General features: G+C 42.2%; 1 protein-coding gene across 1 annotated transcript in view; it reads right to left on the minus strand.

The window, feature by feature from the left end:
* Nucleotides 1-15730, minus strand: part of LOC146805332 (cilium assembly protein DZIP1-like) — a 1720714-nt gene that overhangs the window by 1445290 nt on the left and 259694 nt on the right. The window contains exon 2 of the mRNA XM_085622543.1: nucleotides 3998-4549. Within this exon, the coding sequence (XP_085478669.1) occupies nucleotides 3998-4549 (552 nt within the window). The remainder of the gene's footprint in view (nucleotides 1-3997; nucleotides 4550-15730) is intronic.

Genomic DNA, 15730 nt, shown 5'->3' on the forward strand with positions numbered 1-15730 from the left:
ATGAGTTTGGTTTTATTTAATGCATCCAATAATTATCGGATTCTTTAAATAACCCAACATTCGTTAAATTTCGGCAGGTCATACCTGCCGGAATTTAACAGTGGAAAAGTATACCGTATTTACAGTACCATGCGGAGATTGGTGTGGTAAACACCAAAATCCGAATGTTATTCCCCAATAACTTGTACTAAGTGGAGTTTATGGCACCCGATAATTAACGAACCTCAGGGTATCATTATTTGCCATGTGTGGTAAGTAGCACATTTACCTGTAATCAGGCCTTTAGTAGACAGCATTAAGGCTGTTGACACTTTAAGCAGGTGGGGGTTGCGCAGGCAGAGAAAATTCAGTTATGATGTTCTCATGAAGTCGAAGGCACTTTTTGTCAAATTGTTGACCCGTCTTTCAATTGAGCATTTGAAGTCCACGATCACCTCCAAGTTCTTTACTTCTTTCTGCGTAGTACAAAGAGATTCAATCTCCTTAGCCCTTAGGACATAATTTCCCATATTAAATAGGTAACATTTAGTGTTAGAGTGATTTCATTTCAGGAAAGTAAACAAGATCCAGGTGTTGACTGGCTGCAGGCATGAGCTAAGCTTAGCTGCCACACAGTCTGACAGGGTTTCCAGTTTAAGCAGACTCCGAGTGTCATTATTGTTGTTCTAACAGATAACTTTAAAGGAGTTTATAAACTCAGGGTTTGGGACAACTTGTACACTGAACAAGAGAGGGGAAATTGAGCTGTGAGGGACACCAATCTTTTGCAAGAATGATGCTCATAGGAATGGAGGTAGGTTTGCTGGTCAAGAATGAAGTTGCTATGCTCAAGGAAACCTAAGATCTGGATGACTCCTGCTTTTTCAATTGGTGTATTCAGAAATACCACATTTGATAGGAGTCTGTCATTTATAAGGTCCTCAAAGATTTTCCAAAGTTCTTCAGGATTTTAATTTGCTGTCAAATAGTTTTCGTGACCGTGATCCATTAATTATCCCTATTGCCAGTATCCGTGCAAAGGAATGTTCTTAAATATCATCAGTGGGCATGGGTCAGTAGGTGATGATTGTAATTAATATCTTATTTATTTTATGGATAGAGGGTTACGCTAGCATATTTTTAGAAATGTGCTATTGTGGTCATAACTTGGCAAAGCGGAGTAAATAATATTGTTATTGACTGCATTTTTAACAGAGTGGGTCACAAGATGCCTGGATTGTCTAGTATGATGTTCTGCAAGAATTTTTACTTAATGATCTCATAAATTAACAACACCATTTCCCTCAATTAAGTTTTGTCAGTAAACCTTTGAGTTTTGTAATCACCTATCATCATATCACAGCAGTTACTTCACAAGAGATAGAGGAAATCACACAACACAAACAAAACCATCAAATACATAATACACAATTCAGGCTCAACCAAAAAGAAGTACTCCATAATCAAGGATGTGCATTAATGAAGAATCCGACAGGCCCCTTGTGTACCTTTGCTGTATCCCTACAGTTCTGCTCTACTATACTGATTGCTAGTCCTCATTCTTTTCCCCTTACATCCTGATCACTTTACAATCTAACTGTACTACACGCCCTGTGAAGAGTCTTCTCCAAACACTGCTTCCCCTCTCCACTGCGACTTCTTGCTTTCCAGACAATTCTATACTTTCAATACTATCCCCTTTTTGTGAAAAGCTACATAACATTTGAGGCTATAACTCAGAGATACACAATTACCCATCAACTCACTGACCATCCAGAAAACGAAGAAAAACCATCCACATCCCTACCGAACTAAGGGGCATATTATCAAGCATGGAGTTAAAATTATCGCCGCTTTAGCGGCAGAAAACTGCCGCTAAAACGGCGATAATGGGCTTGATAGTATGCTATATGGAATTCCAATTGAAGCCCATGTTAAATGTCAAGGACGTTTAACATGGGCTTCAATTGGAATTCCATAGAGCATATTATCAAGCCCATTATCGCCGTTTTAGCGGCAGATTTCTGCCGCTAAAGCGGCGATAATTTTATCGTCTGGCTTGTTAATATGCCCCTTAGGGCATATTATCAAGCATGGAGTTAAAATTATCGCCGCTTTAGCAGCAGAAAACTGCTTCTAAAGCAGCGATAATGGGCTTGGAAATATGCCGCAGAGAATTCCCATAGAAGCCCATGTTGTCACCAAAACATGGGCTTCTATGGGAATTCTCCAGGGCATATTATCAAACCCATTATCGCCGCTTTACTGCCGCTAAAGCGGCGACAATTTTAACTCTGTTTCTTGATAATATGCCCCTAAATTGTCACACATCTCCTAGATTAATATAAATCCACCCCTTACTGGGTCCTGTACACAACATTATCATTTTTCCAATCTCGTTTTCAACCAAGGTCGTACCAGTTTTGTTCCTGCCTCCACTGCACTCATCAACTGAAAAAGAGGCACACATAACTGCAATTTTGTAACACAATGAGCCCCGACCATGTCCTGAACCATTATCATAACTTTCAGTCTTCATATCATGGTCATTTGTATGGCTGCCTTCATCAATCTACTTATCCTCTATACTTGCTTGATGAAATGTAGATTATACAATGACGTTCTAATATGTTTAATGTCACTCCCTCTCACAAAAGGACTTTCATGGGAAGCCGGTTGGCCCCTATTTCTACTAAAAAGAGCAGCTGGGGAACCATATAAAAAATTATCTTCTAAAACGTCTATGGTACACTTCGTGGTAATCTCTTTCACACAGCTAACTTGCCCCCATATTCAAGAATAAGCAACCATGTCCAGTTGAAAACTTTCACTCTTACTCATGAAGTTCATGGGTGCAATCAAATCCAATTCTATTGCTCCCGCAAGCATGCTGGAGAAAATATCCACCCCCCAGCTTTTCTAAAAATGTACATAAATCCAAGAATTAAACTTGTTTTCCTTTCCTAAATGTTGGCACACCACTCTAGGCAATCCATGATTACACTATTTATGAATGGCGAGCAAAGACATTCTTTAGCCTCCGGCAAAAACGTCACTGAATAGGCCTTTCATATACACAAATTTGGTGGAATTAACTTATCACCATTTGAGGGCACTCCCTTCTCAGGAAATAATTAATCATCTTCTTTAATGAATGACTGTAAAGCCTTGCTCAACAACCCTTCTCTTTTACAATTCTTCCTCACCACAAATTCATCTCCCTTATGCTTCTTGCTGTTGTCTCCCATCAATCACTCCCTCAACACTTCCAATGTCACTCAGCTAGCACCCACAGTGTTGCACATCTGTTCTCCTTTCTCACCTTTATACTTCCAACGACAAAGATAACATTGCCAATCAAACTGCCTGTTTGGTCTTTCCCCCTAGAAAATACTCCACTGTTTCAGCTACTTGCGATCGAACAACATAAATGAACGCACCAGATACATGCAGCAATAATCTTCCGCCCTGGTGGCTGCTGCATCTATTTCTCCACACTAACTTCTTTCACCCATTTCCAATAAGCATGTAGTGAACACCACTGAATGGTTTTCATTAACAAAACTATAAGCACTTACATCAACAGCGATAAACTAAGACAAAATATACTCAAATAAAGATTACAGTCATGCTGTCAAATAACTGAGGTTCCCCAACTATTAACTGTTGCTGTTACTACAGTGGACCACCACAAAATAGTTTACCCTTTAAAATGTCTACAATAAAAAATGTATTAAGATGTAAATGCATTCAGCATATGAAGATTAATTCGCTGTAACTGTCCTCTGGATCACTCTATAGTTGGATTATGGGCAAGAAATGTGTCAAACCTAATTCCATGTATAATTTGCATCATGAATATTTTGTGACAATGTGATTGGCAACTGGAAAACAGCAGTGCAATTGTTGACAAAATCAATGTAAAAGAACAGCAAAGGAAAGTGTGATATATAATCATAAAATTGACCTTGAGGTGTCAAATGCATTCTTACAAAAGTAAATCAATCAGCCTCCATACCTTATTGGCTTTGCAGGAACTATTTTGAAGATTCAGCAGCTGGTTGGCGAAGGCCTTCTTTTTCTTCCTGAATTCCTCTTTTAAAGTTTGGATCTCCTTAGTGTGTCTTGCACTAACAGCTGTAAATTGTTCCGCTTCCACTTTGGAGGCCCGCAATCTCTCGTCAAGACGTTCTATGCTGGTCGTAAGACACTGCTGACAGTGTAGCAGATACTCAATGATGCACTGCGCGAGCCTGATGAGCTTCAGAAGGTCTGGGTCCACAGGGGACCGACAATGGGGGCATCTCTCACATGCTATATTGCAAACGGTGAGGGGCTTGATGGCCTCCTGAAGGGTGCTCAAGTCTACTTCATTGATCATCCGATCCACGTCAATAGCGCCAATCTTCCTCCAGTCCAGGCACTCATATTTAGGTCGAAAGCAGAATGTCTCTTGCTGTGGCCCTTCTGGATTGAGAGAGTGGTTGGAGGTCTTGAATGAAGGAGGCCCTGGGAATGCTGGCCCACCAGGACCTGTGTTGAGGGGCTGGTGTATGTTGTTGTGGAAAGGCTGCAGGAAAAGAAGCAAAACAAAATGCCAGTTATAAGAATTGCTGCGATACCAAGGGGAAAAAACATGATTATAAAGCCAGCCAATTCACCCTTTATGGCCGAATCTTATATCAACGCATACACCCACCAGAGGTTTTACAATTTATTTCAGACATTTAACATTATCTGCATTCAGATTTTTATATTTATCCGCGGGCCAAACAACCACAGCTTCCATATGAGAGGAAAATCACTAAATCGCATTTAGGGGATGACATAATTATACAACCTGCGTTTGTCGGAAATGGTCACAATAATTCACATATTAATCAATTGTTTGTGTTTGTCCCTGTACTGTAGAGTGATAAGGAGCCATCCAAAACTTCCTTCTTCTTGAGATCAGGTAGGTATGCAGGTTACAGGACTATGAGCTAAAAGCAGCCCTGGGTAATATTTTAGTGCCAGCCTCATTTTGCACTAAGAGACCAAGTTCAACTCTCTCCTAATGTCGTCCATCGCTCCATCAGGAACCTTTTTTCTAAACACTTCCGCAAAAATAAATATTGAGAATAAAGCCATTGATATTATAGGCCAATGAGGGGAGGGGTCCTTTACCACTAGTGTTTGAAAGTCTGGCACAGTATCAAATAGCCGGATTTTTCTGCATATGTTTGCATATTGCTCTCTAAGGGCTGCCACTACAATCCTGCAAGTAGAAATCTGATCCCATGACCTGCCAGGGATGCCTGTTCTCTTCCCCGTGTCCCTCATATCCAGCCCTGGAACTGTGGTAAATATTTCATTACCGGTACTATTTTTATGCGGTAAAGTCTAGTAAGAATAACTCAGTAAAAATAAGAGGCAGAATCCGTGGTATTAGAGGTTCTAAAAGGCTTTATTCCTCTATAAAGGAATTACAGTTCGAACTGCAGGCTTCAAATTCCATCACCATGAAGGTTCAGGAAGGAAGGCAATACATTATTGACAAGTAATCATTTTTATAAGAAATGCATTACAGTGAATCAGATGCAGGAGGCGTAACAGTTGATAAGATAGATAAAATATGCATACGTAACTAAAAATAGGCGTAAACACAGGCGTAACTAAATACGTCATTAAACATGATGTCACAAGTGGGTGGATCCATAAGAGAATCCTGCAATGTCAGCAGAATTATTTGGCAGAGATGCGCGCGCAGCCGCATGACGTGTGATTGACGTGCAACTAGAGGGTGAAGGGGACTTGACATTTAGCTCTACATGTGGAGACAGAAGTCTGGGGGGTCATGTCAACCTAATCCCAAATTATATCTAATATCTTATGTTTAAAGAACTGTATTATCCAAAAGGAAAGGTCTCTATGATGAAATCTATTCTATACTGACTGTTAGTGCGTGTACAAGCGTCTAAGTGTCTACATGAGATGCGAGGGGGCAGGAATCTTCCATGGTAACAGGGGCTATGAATTACTTGCATGAGGACAGTGAGGCCTGGCCCTTTGCACTGTAGCTGGAAGAATGTTTACCTAAACTACTAGACAGGAATGCATCGGATGAGGAGCGGAGCAGATAATCTTGAAGGTGAAATACAGTTTTTGGCAGGCAACAGGCTGGATCAGGCACCGTTAGCCGCGCAGGGAGTAGGACAAAGTTCATGGATACAGATGCAGGCTCGGACTGGAGCTTTCAGAGGCAGAAGGCAGGAAAAGGCTTGATGACAGAATTCAGGGCCTACTCGCCTGAATCTGTAAAATGTGGAAAGTGAACCACATAAAGTCGGTGGCCTTTCATACTTAGGAATGGAATATCTGACCCATTCATGGCGGATCTGAAAGAGGACATGTTGACGGTGGACGCACATGTATTTGCGTCTTCATAACTGGAACTGGAGGGAACATACATGTACTTATAGCATGCACATGGAGCCGTTGGGGTCTACGATAGGGGACATAACTGATCACAAAATTCATATTTCCTCATTCTCTCCTTGTCCCCTACGGACCCTCAGGAGATATCGATCTTCATCAATCCATCGATCTGTTCATATAGCATCATTTGTTCTTCTTTCTTCTTCTGGGATCTCGAACGAAAACTTGGATGCGGGATACACGATGTGGCACACAGACCACAAATCGCTGGCCCACATTGTAGGCATAAGCAGCAACTGAATAGTATGAGGAAGCCAATACCTAGGAAGGATAGGATCCTCCATCCCCAGGCTGACAACACGCTCCAGAACCAACCGGACCAAGTCCAGGTGCCTGGACTCTGGTGTATCTGGCTTATGATCTTATGAAGGCGAGTTATGGCTTTATATACTGACGGCGAATTTTCTGGTATGAAAACACAGCAACTTGATCCGATGACCCTACAAGCTCCGCCCCTATCAGCCAGGATGACGTCAAGGACAAGACGATTTTGAAGCACAACAATCCGCATAGCAGACTGCTCTTCTGTTAAATTGCCTAAGGCGGAAGTAGTCTCGTTCACTACTGCTTCAAGGGTTCTAGTTAATCTACGTATCAGCTTACTATTAGTGACTGTTCCTATATAGGGAAAGAAACCTTTATTGAAATCTGTATATTGCTCCCATGCCGTTTCAGTGTAATCGACAATCGGGAGATCTCTCTGTTGTCTATTGTGTACTAAATGGGTATTTCTGTGATAATCAGGAGGGGCTAGGAAAACAGGTGGCAGAAGGAATGCTATGTAACAGGTACCATCCCAATCTAGAGGTAGACGTATATATGCGGTCTGGCCACATATGAAGTAGGAATGACGGGAAGCTCTAAATGTAGATTTGCCTTGATCACTGAATTTTATTACAGTGGTGCATTTACTATGGCCCATGTGTATGGAACCATTCTTTCTTACACATAATTCCCCTTTAACTGGGAATACTGACATAGCGGGCAAGATTGGCGTAGCGTCGGATTCAACATTCAGAATCATGAGGTTAAGTGTAAAATTACCTAATCCATATACTTCATTTTCTAGATCAGTTCCTGTTCTTTTGGGAAGTCCCTCCTTGTTAGGGTAGCAGACTTTAAGCAAAACCAGGTTCAGGTTTCCCCATACCCAGTTGTCTTGATAAACTGCTGAATTTGAATCTAGGGAATTAATCAAACTAAACCATGCTCCACAGGAGCCATTGTGTGTGAACGGATATGGAAAGAGGGGCAAAACTCCCTTATAGTTCTGATAGGGAGGGAGTCGGCCACATATCCAACAATTTGTAGCATTGCTGGTCTGATGGGAGTGATGTAACATACTAATGAATGTGTTGTTGCGCAGCGCAAATCTATAAGACAACTCATGCGGAGGTAATTCGCTAAAAGAATGTTCAGCAGTAACATTGTAAGCACGTTTAGAAATAGGGTAATACATATGAAGCAATACACTAGTTATGATGATCAGAAGACTTAGAAGAAACAAAATTAATAATGTTACTGTGCAGTGACTACGAAGCGATTTACAGTACGCATGTTTTTTCAGCTTTATCTGTCTATTTCTCTCTCTATTTCGGTCTAGAGGATACATGTCAGAGACAAATTCAACCGATTCACCTTGGAGAGGACTTAAACAATCAAATTGTCTGACTTGCTAGACCTTAATTTCAGTTTATAAAGTTCCGTTTCCGTGGGTTCAACCAAGGGGAGCTTTGAATCAGTCTGTGAAGAAATACAAGGCTGAGTGTTCACATCGGACGGTAGTCCATAAAATTTCTTGATATGACTCGAGTGCAACCACCCTTTACGTCCCTCGATCTTCACGGCTGTCCTTGTTGTTAGTAGAACGAGTTTAGGCGATTTCCATCTAGGCTCCAGTTGGGTCTTCCGGTCGAAATTCCGCACCAGAACCAGGTCACCTGGAACCACGTCATGGGGCTTTACCTCAGTGTTATCGGGAAAAGCTGCAGCTACCTGTGAACGACAAGATTGTAGTGCAGACATCAAGGAAGCCAGGTAATCTGTCAGCATATTACAGTCAACATCAGTGATTTTGCGAGGTATAGGCGTCCCCCACATATTTGGTGGTCTACCGAAGATCACCTCGTACGGGGATAGCCCTGTTCGAGAATGTGCTACCATTCTCATGTAAAAGAGTGCAACTGGTAAGGCTACTATCCAATCGACACCTTTTTCTCTACATATTTTGGACAATCTGATTTTCAGGGTTTGGTTATGACGTTCCACGAGGCCTGCTGCCTCGGGATGTCGGACACAGTGGAATTTCCATTGGTAACCTAACAAAAGTGAAACGTGTTTCATTAGTTCGGATGAGAATGGCTGGCCGTTATCTGAGTAGACAACACGTGGCAAACCATATCGTGGGAAGAATTCTCGAACTAGCTGTTTGGCAGTAGTCGGGGCAGTGTAATCTGAAACCGGGTAGGCTTCTGTCCAACGGGAAAGAGCACAAACAACTACGAGAACATATTTGAATCCTCGACATCGTTCCATCTGGATATAATCCATCTGGAGGACTTCAAAAGCATGATCGGGAGGTTGAAATCCACCCTGCTCTACGGGGATGCTTTTACCTGGATTAAACTGACAACATATCATACAGGTACGTACTTTCTGTTTGGCTGCTGCTCGCAAGTGTTTGTTGAACCAAATGTGTTGAATGCTGTCTAGCATAGCTTTTTCTCCTAGGTGCGCTGGACTATGTATTGTGTTAATGATGACTTGAACCATGGAATCGGGAAGAAACCATATAGATTTTTCCTTCGTCATCCATCCTTGATCCGTTTGGATCCCTCCTAATTCAGTCCATTTCTTTATTTCTTCTGGTGTAGCATGTGTCTGTATGTCAATTACATCAAGGGCGGGATCCTTAACTGTCATGCAATGTGTTGGTGTCAGAACTATTGTCTTTGTCGCGTCAGTTGTATGAGTCTGGTTCTGAGCAGTCTGTTTAGCTGTTCTGTCAGCTAGGTCATTACCCTGAGAAATGATATCGGTAACTTTTGTATGAGCTTTGCATTTCATAATCGATATTGCAGTAGGTAAATGAATCGCGTCTAATAGGGCTTGAATGAGGGGTCCGTGTTGGATGTGGGCACCGTGAGAAGTTAAATAACCTCTCTCTCGCCACAGTACGCCGAAGTCATGGACGACTCCGAATGCATAACGTGAATCTGTGTATATGTTTACTTTCTTATTTTTGGCTTGAATACAGGCTTGTGTCAGAGCGATGAGCTCTGCTGCTTGAGCTGACAAAGTGTTAATACAATTTGTTTCTATGACTTCAGTGTCTGTTGTGACTGCGTAAGCGGCCACTAACTCTCCTGTACTTGTTCTCATACATGAACCATCTACATACAATGTCAAGTCTGGATCTGATAAAGGGATATCTGTCAAGTCTTGTCTGGGTTTCGTCGTGATAGTAATGACTTCAATACAATCATGTGCTAATGGATCTGTTCCTTTTACTGGCAAAAGTGTGGCAGGATTTAACGTATTACAACGTCTGATTTCTATATGTGGCTGAAACAATGTTAATTCATAACCGGTGAGTCTCGCTATAGTCAAGTGTTGTGTTTGTGTGCGGTTCAAGAGAACCTCTACTGCGTGTGGTACTTGTACTGTCAATTGATGTCCTAACACTATGGCATCGCTTTGTCTGATTGCTAAAGCTGTTGCTGCCACTGATTTCAGGCACGCAGGAAGAGCCTGAGCTACTGGATCTAACGTACTAGAGAAATAAGCACATGGTTTGTGTGATCCTGCTTGTTCCTGAGTGAGTACTGACAAGGCAGTACCTTCGCGTTCTGTAACAAAGAGTGTAAACTGTTTACTGTAACATGGTGTTGCTAAAACAGGTGCTTGGCATAAAGCTTTCTTTAAGCTTTCAAAGGCATGTGTATGTTCTTGAGTCCAAGGGAGGACAGTCGATGTGGCTGCCTCCTGCGTTGTCAACTGGATGAGTGGTTTTGCTAGAAATGCATATTGAGGGATCCACTGCCTACAGTATGAAGTGAGACCTATAAAAGCCCGCACCTCCTTTTGTGTCTTGGGTGGTGGCATGTTAGCGATTAACTGGATGCGATCAGGTGTAAGCTGTCTTCCCTCCTTGGACAGCGAGTGCCCAAGGTAAACAACTCGCTGGACACAGAATTGCAGCTTAGAAGGGGACACCTTGTGCCCCTTGTCGGCCAGAAATTTTAAAACCGTCAGTGACGCTATTTCACATTCATGTTCGCTTCGGGCGGTGATCAGCAGATCATCGACATATTGAAGCAAGGCAGTGTTAACTGGCATGTGGATACTGTCAAGTTCTCGTTTTAGTGCTTGGCTATAGATGCTGGGGCTCTCTGTAAATCCTTGAGGTGCGCGTGTGAATTTAAAACTTCGTCCATTTAAACTGAATCCGAACAAGTATTGACTTTCCGGATCTATTGGGACGCTAAAGAAAGCATTCTTGAGATCAATTACAGTGAAGAACGTTGCTTCTGAGTCAATAGCTGTTAGTAATGAAGAGATATCTGGAACCACAGGATATTGTGGTACAATACATTTATTTAATTCGCGCAGATCAATAACTAATCGATATACTGGTGATGCTTTCGGATCCGTTCTTTTAAGAATCGGAATTATCGGGGAATTACATACATTGGAGTCGGTTTCGACAACCACTCCTTGTGCAATGAGCTCGTCAATGATTTGCAGTAAAGCCGCAACAGCATCTGGTGGTAACTTGTATTGGCGCATTCGTGGTAGTACCACTCCTGCTTTTAGTGTGACTCGATATGGTGTAATATTCATGCAACCAACATCAGTGGGGCCTTGTGCCCATAAATGTGTAGGTAAATTCTGTAGCCGGTGATCCATGTCTCTGGACACGTAGTGACCTTTAAAGTCACGTAGAAATAATCGTACTCCTTCCGGAGAACAACATATTATAGCTCCTAGAGCTTTCAATGTTTTTATACCTAACAAGTTTTCTGGACATGATTTAGTAAGCAATAAATCTGTAGTTCGTGTCAATGGACCCACCGTAAGTGGAAGGGGTTGCGTTACTTCATTAATGATAGGCTTTCCTGAGAATCCAAGGGAAATATTCTGTGAGCCTGAGAGGGGTGCCCCTGGAACTTCACTGCGTCGTATAGTTGTTCTGCTTGCCCCTGTATCAAGTAAAAACTTTCTGTCTTCCCCTAATAGTTCACTATGTACATAAGGTCCCTCTTGATCTACAGGAACCTCAATGAGGGGTAAGCCAACTTCCCTCTCTAGGCTATTTCATGTGTATCGCTGATAATCGGGATAATCTGCTTGTGCATACTGATACATCTGTTGCGTTGTTGCTTGTGTGGCAGCAATAGGCTGTGCTTGTGGTGGTGCTACCATCTGTTGTGGAGCTGCCTGTTGCGGAGCTAGTTGTTGCGGAGCTGACCTAGATTGTGCATGCTGAGGGATTTGTTGTTGATTCTGATCCTGTCTAGGTGGACGTGGTCTTTCCTGGGTTCTACCTCTGGCGATATTATGTTTCAGAACTGGACAATCGTGTATATAATGACCTTGTTGTTTACAATAGTTGCATGTCCCTTTCGTCGGACCTGCAGAATCACCTTTTTTATGACCATCAGCTGGAACTGACTGGGCAACAAGCATTTTCATTTTCGTATCTTTCATACGTCTTTGTTCATGTTCTTGTTCTTCTCTAATTCTATTGTGGTGATATTGTAACATCTGTAACATCTGTGACGGGGTGTTACCTTGCCAGGTACTCTCAAATTTCAATACTCTATTCTTAACTTGCGGCAGGGAATTTTCAACTAATTTTGTCACAAATAGATGTGGATATGACTCGCTACTTGCTTTTATGCCACTATTGATACCAAAACATTTTTCAAATCGGGAATAGAAATCACTAGTGTCTTCATCTTGCTTTTGTTTACAGGCTGAGATTGCACCCCAGTCCTCCTTTTTCGTAGTTAACAAACGTGGCAGTACCTGTACTAGTAATCCTGGTAGTGCTGTAGTCTTTTCCCCAAGCCCTGATCCTGCAGCTCGGGCCTTTTCTTCGTTTTCTAATGCTGTCCAATCTATCTTTTGGTCTCCCACCTCCCATTCCTTTTCTTTGAGTTTCTCGTAAACACCGGCAGGCATTAACACTTTCAATATTTTCATAATGTCGGGGTAAGTATATTCTCCCATGAGTAACATGTCCTTTATCTCACGGTGGAAACCTGCTGGATCCTTGTCATGGCTGGGTACTACTTTCTTCATTTCTAATAATTCAATTTTAGTTATAGGCGTGTACACAAACACGCGTGTAAAGTTATTATCTTCACCTCTTATTGGGTGTACTTCGCGTAACGGATTCTGTCTATCTATGTGATACATTTTTCTTCCCATAGTGGGAACTGAAACGTGTTCTGGGTATACGAAAACTATATACTTGTTTCGAAATTCTAGAATTTCTTTAATCAAATCAGTACCTGACCCTCTCCATTTATTCGTGAGTAGTTCTGTCAATATGTCAGGTAAGGGTCCAGGATCGGAGTGTTGGCTTTTATATAATATAAGGAGGTGTTGGATCATGTATATACTAGCTAAACGCTGTTCGTCTGGGGCAAGATTCAGAAACGTGTGTGCTAGTGCATCATCACTGTATTTGCTGGGACTGTCAGCCCATTGTACTGCTGACCTAGCTAATTCTTGCTCGTCCATGGAATCGAGCATATGGTACCCCCTTCGATCTCGGAGTAATTTATCAGCGGCTTGGAATAGGTGTTCAGGGGACCTTGTATTTAACATAGGGGTTTGAAAGTGTCTATGATATTCTGGACGTATCGGACGTATCGGATCATTAAAGCCTCTAGTATTATTATGGGGTCTTCCTTTACCTACGTAAGCTATCGTTTCTAATTGTTCTGACTCTTGCTCCTCCTCTCCCTCTGATTCAATTCTGTCTGCTTCTCGCCTTTCTTTATGTATTCGTTCTACTTCCTTGCGGATCTTTCGATACATGGCGATTATACACGCCTGTCTATCATGTTTCTCGTCTGATATGTTCTGACCCCATTTGGCAAGTTTTTGCATGGTATCATGATCTGCCTCAGGCCTGTCTTGGTTCCTGATCACGCAGTTTATGAAAAAACGTAGTAGCTGTCTTTGTACATCCACTTTCTGGTATTCCATAGCTTCGTTAATACTTTCTGGGCCTCGCCCTGTTTGGACAAAGTGATATATATTGTCTAGGTGTTCAACCATTCCTGGTATCGTCATTAAATACAATGTAGCTCGTCGTATACGTAGTGATGATAGTAGCAATCTGTCCTGTTTACCTGGCACTGGATCGTATCTACAATCCACAAGATGTTCTTTAAACATGTCAGATGTCGCTAGTTGGGGTGTACGTTGGAGTGCTAAATCTCTAAGGGTCTGTTTATTTCGCGGCGGTGTGGCAAACATGTCTGTCGTACCTCCTGTAGCACCGTCTGAGGTGCTGGGCACGAAAGGATTCGTTGGACGTAAGATAGAAATTGTAGATGCGGGAAAAACAGTAGAAACGGACGGACCTGTGGGAATAGGCGTAGGAGTTTGTTGTTGCGGGGATACAGACGGATGATCTTGACGTTGAACACCATCAGCAAGCGGTGTGTGTGGTATGGTATTAGCATACTCGGGAGCTACGTCATCTAAATAGGAGGAAAGGAAAACGTCTTTTGCTGTTTTAGGATGTGCTTTTATCGGGAGTAATGGGGGTGTCAAGTTTTTCGGTATTTCCGGGGTGGCCTGAGGTAACCCTTCGGCCAAAAGAGGATACATACCATTCATAAGGGTATTTCTTTGTCTGTCTACTTGTTCTGCTTTTACTCGGGTACCTTCCTCTATTAATAAATTTTCTCGGGTTGTATTCGAATTCTCCCTACCTTTCTCTTCTTGTCTGAGCGCTTTTTCTGTACGTCTATATGATTCTTTACGCCATAATTCAATGGCATCTTTTTGTGACTGTCTGGCTTTCTTTTTCCATAATTCTTCTTCTACTCTCATGATGCAATCTGCATCCCAGGTCCCCGCTGCGGGCCATCTCTGACTCTCTGATAAATCCTTGATGTAGTCCACCCATAAATCAAGAAATAACACGGCATCTAGGCCATGCTTATGATACATAAAGTATCCTGGGGTGTCCCTAGGTGGAATGGGAACAGCTTCTTCGAGTACCCCTTTTCTGGTTTTGATCTGTCTTAATTTTGAAAAGAGCGGCATTTTTAGACCTTATTACTTGAACACACTTTATACAATAAACACAATAATGAACAATCATTCACACCACAATATGTAGAACGTATTAAAACATTTAACATTTAACAGTTTAACGAACGATGATAACTAATAGAAAACTAGTTACTGACATAATACTAACACTAGATAATACTTAATTATATGCAAGACATACTAGATATACTGCTAAACAGTACAGATACACTGCTGAAACAGTGCAGACCGGATTTGTGTACCCAAACCCGTCTTGACCGGCACAGACTATGTGCACGTTTAAATGCCTCCCCGGCAATGGTACTCACCGGGTAGCTCGGAACGGAAGGCCTCGGAACTGAACTGGACTGGACCGGACTGGACTCGACTCGACTGGACTCGGAACTTCGGAACCTGGCGGGCCTCTGTATACCTCGGATCTTGCTCTCTCAGCTAGGCTCTGGTCGGGATACTTCGCACTTCTCACCGCCTCGTCTGGGTGTTGATCGCAGCCTCAGTCACCCCCGCTTGGCCGGAGGGAGATACAGGAAATCCTGCAGGTACGCGTTTTTGTCCGTTCAGCTGTGGCAGGAGACCGGGCCTGCAACGCACCTCCGGCGCGTGAGATGAGAAAGTGTCCCTATTCGGGCGCCAATTTATGTGGTAAATATTTCATTACCGGTACTATTTTTTATGCGGTAAAGTCTAGTAAGAATAACTCAGTAAAAATAAGAGGCAGAATCCGTGGTATTAGAGGTTCTAAAAGGCTTTATTCCTCTATACAGGAATTACAGTTCGAACTGCAGGCTTCAAATTCCATCACCATGAAGGTTCAGGAAGGAAGGCAATACATTATTGACAAGTAATCATTTTTATAAGAAATGCATTACAGTGAATCAGATGCAGGAGGCGTAACAGTTGATAAGATAGATAAAATATGCATACGTAACTAAAAATAGGCGTAAACACAGGCGTAACTAAATACGTCATTAAA

The sequence above is a fragment of the Triturus cristatus genome, chromosome 8, assembly GCF_964204655.1.
Source record: "Triturus cristatus chromosome 8, aTriCri1.1, whole genome shotgun sequence".
Lineage (NCBI taxonomy): Eukaryota > Metazoa > Chordata > Amphibia > Caudata > Salamandridae > Triturus > Triturus cristatus.